This window comes from Chroicocephalus ridibundus, chromosome Z, assembly GCF_963924245.1.
Source record: "Chroicocephalus ridibundus chromosome Z, bChrRid1.1, whole genome shotgun sequence".
Taxonomy (NCBI): domain Eukaryota; kingdom Metazoa; phylum Chordata; class Aves; order Charadriiformes; family Laridae; genus Chroicocephalus; species Chroicocephalus ridibundus.
Window position 1 is genome coordinate 76,588,802 of NC_086316.1, and position 13,918 is coordinate 76,602,719.

Below are 13,918 nucleotides of genomic sequence, written 5' to 3' on the forward strand. Positions count from 1 at the left end.
AATTGCTGGTGAGGTTGTTGAGCTCATTTACAATTTCAGCACTTGTAAGTCCTGTCGGCTAATTCCCCCCAGAATTACTGCTGTGTTTCAGCCCCAGCCCCTGAGGCATCCCTAGCTGCACTACACACTGCCAAAGATGACTTCCATCATGTCACATCCACCTTCTCCCTCCCTTGCAGTTTGCTTACGGGCTTGTGCCAACAGTGTTCCCAAAGCCAACCTGTAAGCCTGTATTACATCTCGTTCCTCTGATCTACCAGGCCTATTACTCTCAAGAACAGTATTAGATCAGTTTTATGCGATTTAGTGTTACTAAAGCCTTCCTAGACTGGCCGTTTTTTTATCTACCAGTGCTTAGAAATAGACTGTTCAATGATTTGTCACAGAATCTTTCTGGATAGCATATTTAGGCTGCCTAATCTCTGCTGCACTGTCATGCTCCTGAATACTGGGCAAAGAGTCTTTCCTGCAGTCCTCTGACACTTTCCTGCAGGCCTCTGCCATCCCAGCCCAAACACCTGCTGAAGAACAGGAAGACTGTTTCAACCAGTCCCTGATGTTCCCCAGGACAAATCTCCCCAAGCTGTGCTAAGTGAATGCATCCCAGCTGTGTCAGTATCCCTGCATTCTCCCTACTGCGACCAGCTCCTGGTGTCAGGCTGAAACTATGTCCTCACAGATGAGGACCAAGCTCCATGTCCTCACGTGTTGGCAGGGTCCTGGCTATGCCCCGCCGCAGAGAGTCAGTGCTGGAGGCTGGGGCATGGCTGAAGGCAGGCAGTCGCACAGGCAAGGGCATCATTGAGTCTGACGGGAGAAGCAGCCACTGCTCTCTGCCACCTGCAGCCCTGTGGAAGGCCAGCAAAGCTATTCATAAGGCAGTTATCAAACTGTCACGGTTTGGAGACTGGCATTTAAAATAAACCAGCACAGATTTCAAGTCATTATAAAATGCCAAGCAATAAACATCAAGGTTTGGGAGCTGTTGCCTCTGTACAGTAGGACGGGGATTTTCCCCAGTTTTCACCACTTGCAAACTGAAACCTAAGTGAGGGGTCATTCTTAGCGGTGGTCGATAACGAAGAGCAGAGAGGCACCTAGGAACAGCTTTCTCAACTCTCGCAGATGCTCCTGCTGGGCTCTGTGCCTCCAGTAGGCCTTTCTGTGAAGTCTAACAGGTGAATCAACGAAATCTTTGGAGATGCAGCCTAAGTAATTTTTTTGCTCTCACCTGTACAAGCAAGCAAAAAAGGCAAACTTGGTTCCTGTGTGCCTGAATGAACTAGTTAACCTCAGTAGGTAGGTTTCACCAAAATGCCGTATTTCATAACATGGAAGAGCAATAGGTCTAGTAATGAAAAACTGGCCTGCGAGCATCTGTGTGAGAAACAATTCCTGCAAAGCCACTAACAACAGGAGTTTAAATTTACCACTTTGACTTTGCACTGAAACCAAATATTGTGCTGACAGCACCATCTCACCTGCGACTCAGTAGCTAAGGGATGCCAGCGAGCAGTGGTGTCTTCAGGTAACTTGATGCACATCTTGAGGCTTAGAGCCCACCATAGCACCCTATGATGGGATGGGAGCTGCAGCAGGATAGAGGTGAGGGCTCAGACCCTGCAGGGCAAACCAGTGTCTTCCAGGCCAGCTTTACTCCCCAAAAGCAGCAGCTAGGGGAGAGAAATGCCAGTGCATAGAGACCCTGGTGGCTGGGGGAGAAGGCAGGACAGCCCAACTGGCACAAAGTGGAGGCAGCAGTCATTCCAGGGACTCTGCCCATCTACCTCATTGAGCTTTGACATGCCATCAGCCCTTGTTTTAAAGCAGACATAAGTCTGCCCAGCAGTCCATATCAATCTCAAAGATTCATCAAGGAATAAGAAAGAGCCTTTTAGGTTTTGTGGCAGAAGAAAATGAACAGTTTTACCGGAAAACAACCACTTATGCTGTGAATGCAATTTCACAGCCATTTTAAAAAGGTCCCTACCCACTTCAGCCTACTCAAAGGTCCTTCTGGGTGACAGCAAAGGAACATGCATTCATTTAAGGTATTCACACCCCAGCAATTGCGCCGGCCATGGTGCAGAGAGCCAGGAGATGCCTTGTCCCAGCCCTGCAGTGCTAGCAGTGGCCCCATAAGGCATGGACAAACTCCACAGGCTACTGCAGAAGGGTAGGAAGAAAGACTCAGGCACAGCAGGGACATCTGTAGCTATGAGGGTTGACAGACCTGACTGCCATGGGCAAAAGCAATGACTGATGCTGAGAGGTCTGCCGGCACCTCTGATTCATGCCCTACAGGGAGAGGCAGGATTAGGTTCAAAATACCCAGTGAAATATTTGCAAACCTGGAAGGTATAGCAAGCCTCTTATCTGCAAAATCGTTCATGCTTTTAAAAAGATTGGCTTTTGCTGACGGTCAATGCTAAATGGGCAGCAAGTCTCTGCAAATGGCTCTATGAACACACACACATGCCAGTGCTAAACAAATATTTCTCTCCTAGCTGGGAAAGGATGAGTAACAAGACAACAGGCATTTCTTCAGCATCTTATCCTGTAAGTGAGATACAACAGGAACCAGGTCTTCAAGACTTCTCACACAAAACAGCTGTTCAGTAAAATATGTTTATATAAGCAGGAAAGGGCACACTCACTTCCTGAGCAGCACAAAGCATTAGCTAATTTCCTGAAGGTTTGGGTTGTTTCAAGTATTTCACATCTTGAAAGGTCAACAGCTCCAGTAATGGGGAAAAGCCCTGGAGCACATGTCTGAGTAGCTTTCTCTGCAGAGTGCATACTTGGATAGCATTTATCTTTAGGCTATCAATATTTACTAAAGATGGCTATAACATCACCTTGTTCTTGCTGCATTAGCCATGAAGGACACAGATTACAAAAAGATGAAAGCAAATGGACACGTACTTAGTGCATGCTCCCAAGCCTGTTGTAAAACCCCTGGGATCCTCCTTCTCACACAAGGACATTTCACAGTGTCACAGGGTTAGAAGGTAATTCAGGCTGGAAGTCTCTACTCCAGTCTCTACTCAGCCCCAGAAGTCTCTACTCCAACCTCCTGCCCAAAGCAAGGTCAGCTGCAGTTGCTCAAGGCCCTACCCAATCTGGTTTTGAAAACCCCCATGGACAGAGATGGCACAACTTCTCTGGGCAAGCTGTTCCGTTACTTGACTGCCTTCATAGTGGAAGTTTTTCCTTATATCCACTCCAAACCTCTCTTTTCAACTTATTTCAGCTGTTGTGTCTTATCATCCCTTCATGCACTGCTGTGAAGAGCTTGGCTCTAACTTCTTGGTGACCTCCTTGTAGGCACTGGGAGGATACTGCTGGGTTCCTTCTCTAGGCTGAATCATAATGGCCTGACCATGCCATTACAGCCATTGCATGGGGCAGCTGTGGCAGGATCCAGCCATCTGGGGACACTTATGATGTGGGTGTCTTTGGCTTTTTTAACAGGGGTAACAATTAATGTATGAATTCAGCACAAGAAGGCATCCACATGCCCAAAATGAGCCAGACATGGAGGTCTGCAGCATTGCCCCTGTACAGCACAACCTGCCAACACCATTTATTTACTTCCTTAAATAAGGAAAAGAAGCCCAAGAAGGAAATTGCAGGTATGATTCTTGCCTTTACATGTTTCTTTTTTTTCTGCTTTAAGCATAAGTTTGAGATTGGCTTAAAGCAAACTCCCAAAGACAATTCCTGCTGAATGCCGCAGGGATTGAATTCTACCCCTCTCCCTTTCTCTGCCCTCTGTCCTTATGATAAGCTGACCATCATCTCCAGATTTTCTGCACCCTAAATATAAGAGTCCAGGCACCCAAATTCACCTCCATATATATATATTCTTTTTCTGTCCAAAGCAGGTCTCTCATCCCAGCTAGCCTTTTTCTTCATGCCAGGATTTTACCATTTACAGCCTAAACTAAACTAGCTATCCTCTAACCTCATTTTATTTCCATGCTAATCACATCAGTATCTGCACCTAGGTCCCTGTAGGAGATGGCCTGGAGGGAACACAGAGCTGCTGCCAGCCAACTGAGCTGTTTAGAAATAATGGAACTCTCCACCTGTCTGCTTTAGGAACCATTGCGGTGTCTTCAAGGAACGTTAAGTGTCATCTGAAATGCAATCACAGAGTAAAACTGCAGTGGACTTTGTACAATGATGGAAACCAAAGCTGAATACTCTATAGCAACCACTCTGACTGCATCCAGCAGAGTCTAGCTTCCATAAAAGCAGCTGGCTGTCCAGTCCTTTTAAAATCAGGCCACTTATTTAGGCATCTAGTTATAGAATTGGGAGGTTTTTTCCAGGCGCTGTTGGCATGGATGTGCATGTCTCAGTGATCATTTTATTTTATTTCAATTTTCATTGCAAATCAGTTATGCTCCTTCTGAAATAAAATGGCCATCAGGCAGAGCAGGAGACTAAGGAAATTACCCAGATCATGATAAAGAGCAATAGTAGCAGTTAGTATCCACTGCACCAGCAGCAGAACATGCACACTCAGGTTATTTATGAAGAGGTGGTGCTGTCTGAAGCAGATGCCCAGCTTCCAACATACACATTTTATCATAATACCCCTGATATTTACAGCTTTTCTTAAATCCCCACCTCCTGGATTCACACAGATTGAGAGATTCTTAGATTCCAAAACGCCCCAAATTCCAAGGCAGTTTTAGGAGTTAGGGGTCTGATACACACATTTTGGACCCATAGCATCAGCTTGAATAAGGAAATGTGCTTTTCAAAATACAACAGGTATCCCTTTAAGACTGCAATTAGGGCCTGATTTTAAAATCACCTCCAGGCAACCTTCAAGTTTTGCAGGCATAATTATGTGTGGATGCAAAGCTAGAGGCTGTTTACGAACAGGAGGCCTTTAATGTTTTATTTTCTGGCTGATGTCCTGTAGTTTTCTGTATCCTCTTAATGTAGATTTTTTCCCAGCATTAATGGAGACTGCCCTTTGCAAGGCGCTGAGTTATTCCCAAGAAGAGCGCTCTGCTACAAAGTGTAATATGTTTAGGAACGAGAAGGCTGTAAACAGCTATTTATTCCACTTCCACTGCAGATCTAGAAGGTTCTGTTCAAAATAGAAACTAAACTATGTCTCAGACACACCCTGCTGCAATCATGGCTAGTGGTTAACACAAAGGCCCAGGATTTCTACCAGCATCAGTCCCGGACAGCCTACTTCAACGGGAAGGCAGCTCTTGCCTGGACCTTTCCTGCTAGGCAGCGCAATTCCAGGCTGCTCCTGGCTGATGGCCACCCTTCTCGGAGACTGGGATTAAAGGCATAAAGCCGAACTAGATCCTAGATCCAAGGTAGGATAGCCAAGGTGAGATACCCTGGGTGCAGTGCTGCCAAGTCAGATAGTCTTCTGTCTTATCCAGAGCCTCATATGAACTCCAGGCCCATGGATGTTGCAGCTAATATGACTCTGCAACAACACAACTAGAGTCACCACAGCAGCGTCTAGGACAAGCTAGGGGTGGGATGGAAAGATCCCACTGCACAAACTCTTGCCAAGTCCATAGGAGCTTCTCTACAGCAGGAGAGGGTCTGACAAAGGACCTGGCCCAAGTAAGCAGCACTCCCTAGAGTGAGAAGCCTCCCTAGAGATGAGCTGTCGCTGCAGAAACTTCACCACATGAATAAGAAATCCAAGTATGGCCAGTGTTTACACTCTATCTGGTCATGCTGCACAGGAAGTATCGGTGCCTGCAGATATCTCCATCCTCTTACCCTCAGTTGGGTGCCAGGACACAGGTGGGGTACTCGCAGTTCTAGGCACCGCTCACCCCAGCACTCCATTGAAGCTGTGAATGTCACCAGCACCCTTGCCAGGTTTGGGGGCACATACACAACTTCACTTGTGGAAAATAAGTCAGGGGATGTTTAGCACTGAATGCATTCATTTCATCCATGCAGGTCCTTCGTTCGGTATATGGGAGAATGGGGAGAAGCAGATTCATGAACAAAGGGCCCAATCCTGACCCTGCCTGCAAGGGAAGAGCACCAACATTGCTTTCTGCAGCCTGTGGCATCCTGAGCTTCCCAGGGAGACCAGCTGTCCCCGTGAAGAGATTTCTACTGCTTAGGTTGGGAGAGACAAATTCACAGCCTGAGCCAGTGTATCAGTAAAATGAATTTTTTGCTATAACATAAAGGTTAAACTGCAATAAAGTTGCCAAGGCATCAATTCAATGATAGAGATATATAAAGGCCATCTTTTTGCTGGAGTAATTCGGCCAGACTGCACAGACTTTCCAATTTATACCCGCAAAACACACAGCCCACGGTGACAGAGCAATGTGGCCTTACAGTACAAAACCAGTGTTGACGGATAGCTATGTGCCCTAGCTACTCGCCAGGCCCAAATTAACCACCTGAGGTACTAGGATGGATGGCTAGGGGCAAAAATATAACTGCCATCATCTCAATATTAGGACCGGTCTAAGTATTTCATTACCACATCATTACTCTTGGAGACGGCCTCACACAGTGGGAAAATGTTGATTTTATTTAATTGGAACAAAGTTCTATTGGCTGACCCTGGGCATATTACTATAATTGATTTTTTAATATCAATATAAGTATATAACCACTTTATTTTATTGCTTCTTTATATCTTGGAGGTTCAGAACCAATGTCCTGATGTCAGCTTGTACAAGGGGTGCTCTGATCTGGAGTGTCATCTCTCCATCCCCAGAGGTGCACTGGTTAATAAGCTGATTTCACATAGAGCGTGTTAAGTGTTTTTCTCCTGGCACGTGCAAGCTGCACACCTGCACTGATGTGGTCAACACGAGAGCAAGCAGGAACTTGCATGCCTTTGCAACACCTACCTTAATGAAGCAGGAGCAGCACTGAGAAGAAATGAGCAACTCATGCCCAGAGATATGCATGCCGAGGGCAGGAATGCATAGGAAAAAAACCCGTGCTTTCCTCTCTGTCCTCTGAGTACCTTCATCCCTGGAGCAAGAGAAGCAAACTAGGACTGCAGGGAGGTTTGGCTTGCTTATGCTAGAGGTTAAGGTGTGGGGGGGTGGCCCCCCAAAAGCACCTGTGCTTAGAGGATAGGGCCCACATGCATTCCTGATGGGTTTGTCAAGGCTGCAGTGAGATGTGCAGCTGACCCTCAGCATCTGCTAAAAGCCCTCTGATTTGTGACTTAACATCAGCTATTTGCATAATTGCGCTGTAACTGAAAGATTTCTGGCCTTGTCGCTCGTAGGGTTGTAGTAGACCTTAGGGGGAGAAGGAGTAAGGTTTCCTCATCTCTGTTGCTTTGTGACTTCCGTGTCCTCTGTAATCAGACTGAGCAAAAAGGAATTAATAGTTTTAGGGCCTTGAACTACCAAAATGACCCTGCCATCCTGAGGCATGCAGCTCAAGCAAGCTGCAGCCAACTCAACTTGTCACCATGGTGGATTCCTGCCAGTGGGGGATTTGCAGCTCCCTGACATGCTTGGCCAGAATTGGGATGACCCGTCCCCATGCTCAACCCTAATCTCCCTTGACTTTCTTTCGGCTCAAATCAGAGCAGTGTTGCTCCCAGCCTCTCACCTTGCCATCAGTGGTGACTGCAGCAAAGACCGTGGAGGAGTAAGGGGACCATGCAACATCCGCTACAGCAGAATTCAGGTCATAAATGAACATCGGAGTCCTGTAAAAAAAGACGCAGGGAGAAGAACTCATTTAAACGTACTGCTCTGGAAGTGAAACATCGAGCTTTGATGACGCAGCCTGTGTTGCTCCAGACCAGCTGCAGAAGTGGGAGATGGGGTATTTCTCTATGTCAGATACCAGCCAGGGTCTGAGCCAAAGGCAAATCAAAGCTGGGCATCAACTCAAATGGGTTGGGATTGGTCCTGCTGCATTGAGAAGAAAGGTAGCATGTTTCTTTCTTTCTGAAAACATTTTGAAAGCTTCCGCTCAACACGCATGGCAAGATGGTTAATAATCTCTGGTTAATCATCATATGGGAAAAAGGGATTTTTGGTCTCTGGACTTCTGACAACAACATTGGATATTAGAGCAGTATTGGCAACAGGAAATATTTGACTCTGACTGATTTACAACAAAATCAATTTCCTGATTGAAACCAGACATTCCTCAACCACTAATCCTGAACTTCATTATGTATTTTTAAATATTCCAATTTTTTTTTTGCCTCTCTGGCTCTGAGGAGGTATCTGGCCCCTTGAGGCCATAAGCAAGTCCCTGACATTTCTCTGTAGCATTGCTCCAGAAGAATAACCCTGCCACAGTAGGTCCTGCCTGAAGAAAGACAGGTCCAAAGCAAAGCAGTCAGGCTCTGTGCTGAGCTGCACTGTTTGGCAAGTTCCTGTGGCAGTCGATGCTAAATCTTATACCTCATACCTGGGGAATACAAATCTGAGTCATCGGCCCCCAAAAAAGAGACAAGAGAGCAATTAGCAATACCAACACCTAAGAGGGAAACTGAGACTGGGGTACGAGCAGAGTCCACGTGTGCAGCTGGCATGTCAGGCTGGACCTCCCCATCCATGCCAAGACCCAGCAGGACTTACTTTATGGTGTGATCCCAGATCTTGACTGTCCAGTCAGAGCTGCAGGAAATGAAGACTTTCAAGTGGTAGGGATTCCAGCTGACTGAGTCCACAGCCATGTGATGGGCCTCAAACACATCCAGAAACTGGCTTGAATAGCATTTTGAACACTGCAATGGAAAGAACTAGTCAGTAATCAGAGCTAGACCTTCTTCTCAAGTTCATATTCCTGCAGAAAGATGCCTCTGAATACTTGTACAGCCTCCCAGGCTCTTCTGGGCTGCCTGGGAAGAGGTGGCTGGTACCCAGAGGTGCTACAGAAACTAAACAATTTAGCACATGCTGTTTCACCCCACTTGCAGGCAACACCGAGGTCCCCTCTGCAATACACAGAGGTAGGAATTGAAGCTGTCTGGTTGGATTTAAAGCCAGCGCTAGGCCCCAGAGCCCATTCTCCACTCCATTGCCTTCCTGCCAGCCCGGGCTCCTGCTGTGCCTCTGTGAAAGGCTGTCGGGGAAGGCAGGGGAAAACAGCTCTTGTGTTGCTCAGGAGCACACAGCACAGCGCACATTTGAAGTGTTACAAGTAAACCCTCCAGTAACAGTGCTCTCAGCACAAGAATGACCTATCCGACCCTTTGGTTCTAAGCATTTTGGGAACATGGTGAAAGTCGCTTCCCTGCCATCACCCTGCAACTGCCTGCTCTGAGAGCCTGCCTTTCACAAAGCTTTGCAGCTCTTTCTCTTGTGACACTCGTGACTTTCTGGAGAGGTGTGAGAACGACAAGAGGCTGGCCAGCACTCAGGCACGTCCCCAATGGGCAGGTGTGCCAGCCTGCACCCCAGGCAACAGCAGCATGCACAATGGGCAAACCCTGCACCTACAGGCAAGGGTTTGGTCAGCAGCGTCACAGCTGCAGGTGCTGCTGAATGGCAAAATGTAGGATGAGTGCAAGAGCTGGAGGACATTTGGGAGCCTTGGAAAAGTCACTTGGTGTGTGAGCTCTTGAAGCGGGGCAGAAATCACAATCCACTTGTCTGCATGAGCAGAACACGGGACTCGATCCAGACCCTGTCAGTTCTGTGCACACAGGAAAATGAGGTTATCCTCCCCAAACCTCCTCCCCTCTGGTGGGACTGGAGGCTTCCTTCGTTCACAACAAGGACCTCATCTCACAAGCAATGTCCTCTTGGTTGTGTTGTCACAAAGAAGCTTTACCCACACAGCAGGTTGGGGTCAGTTTCAGGATTTTCTGTCAATCTGCCTCGGTAGTCACTACAAGGACTTTTCAGCACCTTTCATTACTCCCTAAGAATGCAACAGCACATCATCTGCCCGAGCAGCAGGATTTCTGCAGTGTTACATGACTTTAATTCTTGCAAACCGAAGCTCTAGCTAATCATAAGGCTTAACTGTTTATTACACATGACGCTCACTGTCTAGCTAGTCAGACCTCTTTTCTTCTCATGCCCTTGTGCACTGGGGCAGGTACTGGATTGAGGGTGCTAAACTATTCACACAGCAGCAGCTCCTGCATCCCTGGGAGGCCTGCTGTGGTAGGAAACAGAAACAAGAAAGTGGCTGGTGTCCCACTGAGATTTACTGACAGTGTCTATAGCTTGCTAATAGTTTGGTGCATACTCAGTCTCTGAGTTACTGTCCCTGTGTGTAATTATGGGACTGAAATCTCCTTATGTGGCATGTTTCATAACTTTACTTCATAATTCTTAATGTTCAGCCACCAGGAAAATTGGTAGTTGGCTTGTTTTGAAAGTCACTTTGCTGAGAAGAGACAGAATGGGTCACAAGTAATTAACACAAGAGAGAAGCTGCTTTATCCATCTGTCCTTCCAAGTATGTGGACTGAAGGTCCCTAATACCTGACGACTTTGAAGAGTGAGATCCTAACCAGATTTGTCTGCATACAACAGAACTGGAATGCTTAGCACTCTGTTTCTAAAGCCTTGTTGGGGCTGAGCCCTTAATCAGTGCAGCTCTCTAGGCACTGGTATGGGAGGCCCGTCATGCTCTGGGATGTGCTGATCCACCACGCTGGCTTTGCAGTCTGCAAGTCTGGCAGTGAAAGGGATCTATGGTATTCCTATGAAATCAGCAGTAAATAGGGCTCTGTAGGTCAGATATCCAGCTGTGTCCCTTGTGAGAAATGAACCCTGCATGCCTGCTGTAGCCTAAAGCCATACACAGTGCTCTCGAAGTGCCTGCCAGTCGCACACCATGTTCACCCCAACCTTTGGTATCATCTCTGATGAGCAAGACACGGCCATGTTCTCCACAAGATGCATTTTGAAGAAACACCAGAAACTTCAGAAAAACTCAGAAAGTAGTATGACTTTAACAAATAAAAGAGTTTCTGAGCTAACTAGAACTGCTGGCAAAGTCTTCCCCTACTATTCACTTTAAAAACCCTACAGTTATTAGACACATGTCAGGATGAAAACAAAACCACTGGAAAATGTGATGCCTAACTCCTGACAAGACAGCTTTGAAGAGGATGAGTAGATTCAGGGAGCAGGAATTTGTGCAGCCTGTCTGATCTTCTAGAGCACTGCTCCAATTTGCTGAGAGTGTTTTTCTCCTATTTAAATGGTGGTAGATACATCTGAATAGTAAATGGTATTTTTATGATGAGACAGGAAAGCAAGAATGCGTCTATGGCAATACAGGAAACCAGTACAAAGATGACGGGTGACAGGGCTACAAAATACAGGGGAGGAATACTGGGAGGAAAGGAGAACTCCAAGGACACAAAACTTACAAATAACCTTCATTAACAGCACTTCAGTTTATGCTAGACGTTAACCTGACACAAAACTCCTCCGCATCCATGGTGAATAGATGGTTATTAGTGTCCTTAAAATGTAGAGGGTTTCTTTAGTTCACTAACAGAAACATTGTGACTCTAGGCAGTACAGAAATAAAAAAAAAGAATAATCTTTTTCAAAGGAGGTTTGCATCTAGAGACAGGAAGAGTACTGCCCAACGCTGGTACGCCCTGGCAGATCAGGACACCCAGCTGCTCTTCAGAAACTACTGACACAAATGTGTCCCATGTTGCTGTGGACAGCTGTTACCATCAACACCAGAGGGTCTCCTTGGTTTTTGCTCAGTGCCTTCTTGTAGAGAACTGTAACAGAAGTGCTAAGATTTGTAGAAAGGCTTACAAATAGAAACAGAGGCATGTGAATGCATCAGGAGAAGCAACAGAAAAAAGTAAAAGAAAGAAGCTGTGTTAATTGGTGGCAAATGCAGTCAGTCAAGTGACAAGATAACCAGATGGAACAAATAGAAGCCCCAAAGATAAGGTGGCGAGAAGATGAGGAACAGAACTCAAGCCATAAAATATCCAGACAAGGAAAACAACTGACACAGCAAGACACAGCAGGACTGGACACTGTGGAAAACAATCTCTCCACTACTAAAGGGTCACAGGAAGCCAGAGCCTGTCCAGAAACCAGTTTGTCATCATCATTTAAGGAAAACCCAAGAGATGTGATAAGGACTCAACCTCCAGCATCCTTTCTCATCTGTATAACCACAAGAAATTCTGCCCTGATCATACAAATACAAATGTCCTGGTGCTTAGTATGAAAGAATGAGTATGAGTGAAATCAGTTTTGTTTAAAATTAGAATCACCTTTTCCTTCTATGCAGTCTTGCACTGAGTTTTATTATATTCATTTGTTACACTCTCAAGGAAACTGCCTAAGACTGAATCAAACCCCTCTCTTACATGAATATGTTCAAATCTCATCACAATTTTTCTGTTGAAGCCCTGTTTATTCAGATGTAATTCTGACCAAAGAGTTGAAGCCAGAATAATGTTTCAATATGAATCTCAGAGACCATACTTTTTGATACCAAAGCTGAACAATTCCTAAACAGCAAATAAGATATGCAAAGAGGCAGTTTTGCGTTACAGAATCATATTAATGCAGAAACAGTTTGTCCTTTACGATAAAGGGCAATAGATAGGTCCGTGTGTAATTAAGATAATGATTTCTTGGCTTCAGAAACACTATTAACTAAGCCATTTAAAAAAATTCACCGTAATTGTTCTGCAGCTAGAGAATTAACATATTATCATGCTATTTGTGGGCATGCCTGGTCTCTGAAAAAGCACCTCTCTGAAATTCACTTTTCAATGTATTTAATAATTAATCTAAAATTCGGCCCATGAGGAGAGCAGCCCATGTTTGATCCCTGACTCATACAGCATGTAAGGAGTCTGTCCCTCTCACTCCACGTGCAGTGGCAAGGGCACAGAGATGCGAGCAGCTCCCTCCCGCTCAGTGCAGCCCCAGGACCCGAGAGCTGCCCGAACAGCAGTGGGAATGTCCCTGTCCTCAGCATCCGAGAGGAGCAAGGCTCTGGGAGGCAGTCCACAGGTAGCTCCAGTAATGGGTTCCGACGTGCAGTGTTTCCATATAGGGTGTGTTGAAGGTGCGTTGTAGTCCTTCAGAAATGTTTGGAGCAGCAGTTGACCCCAAAACTTTTGAAACTGCTTGTAGCAAGCTCTCGGGGGACACTAAGGGTGCACGCACTCTTCCCTCTGTTTTTGTGGATACTGTGGAGGCCTGCTTGTGCTAAACCAAAGATTTCTCTTCCCTGCGTTAGCCCATACAATCTGTTGGAAGATTGCAGCTTCCTGTTCATGGGAACACCTGAGCTTTAAAGGGCAAGGTTGCACAATGTGAGTGTGGTCACACTTTTCACTAAGGCTCACAAATGCAGGAATGTTTTGTTGCTTACCAGTAACCCCAAAATCAGCCTTAGCACAAATAAAAGAGAAGATTCTGTATAACGGTATCTCTCTGGATTTGTCCACCCAAGAAGTGGTTAACATATCTGCGTGGCTTGATGGCTGGGATCACTTCTTATTTTAAAACTCCATCCTAGTTCTAGTTTCACTGAAGATCATCCAAGGCAGGAACACCTACAGCTTTGTCAATGCAAACGCTGCCAAATTCTGTTCCTATCCACTGCTCCTCCGCGATGGATTTTCTTTGCTATGTAACTCAGTCAGGACATCAGCCTGAACATTTCTTCTGAAGGGTAACTGACGGCACCTACCAAACATTGACATCCACTGTCATACTCACTGGCATCCATCACTCACCTAAGCACAGAGGAAGTTAAAATATGTGATTAAGGAATCACTGTCTTTTGATCAGCTAGACACAACTGTACCCAAACAACTTGCAGTACAATACCCAGGGTACCAACTTCCATGAGTGACCAACCAACTCACAACATCAGCCCATGACTGAACAGATGCTTTGTATACTGAAAGCATCAACAAAAGCCATTGCACCTACCTCACTGCTCATCACCC

At 46.0% G+C, this 13,918-nt stretch overlaps 1 protein-coding gene across 1 annotated transcript in view; it reads right to left on the reverse strand.

Annotated features, from left to right (window-relative positions):
- DNAI1 (dynein axonemal intermediate chain 1) overlaps positions 1-13,918 on the reverse strand; it is a 161,732-nt gene that overhangs the window by 39,705 nt on the left and 108,109 nt on the right. The window contains exons 18-19 of the mRNA XM_063320830.1: positions 8,586-8,734; positions 7,600-7,699 (exon numbers count right to left, since the gene is read on the reverse strand). Of these exons, the coding sequence (XP_063176900.1) occupies positions 7,600-7,699; positions 8,586-8,734 (249 nt within the window). The remainder of the gene's footprint in view (positions 1-7,599; positions 7,700-8,585; positions 8,735-13,918) is intronic.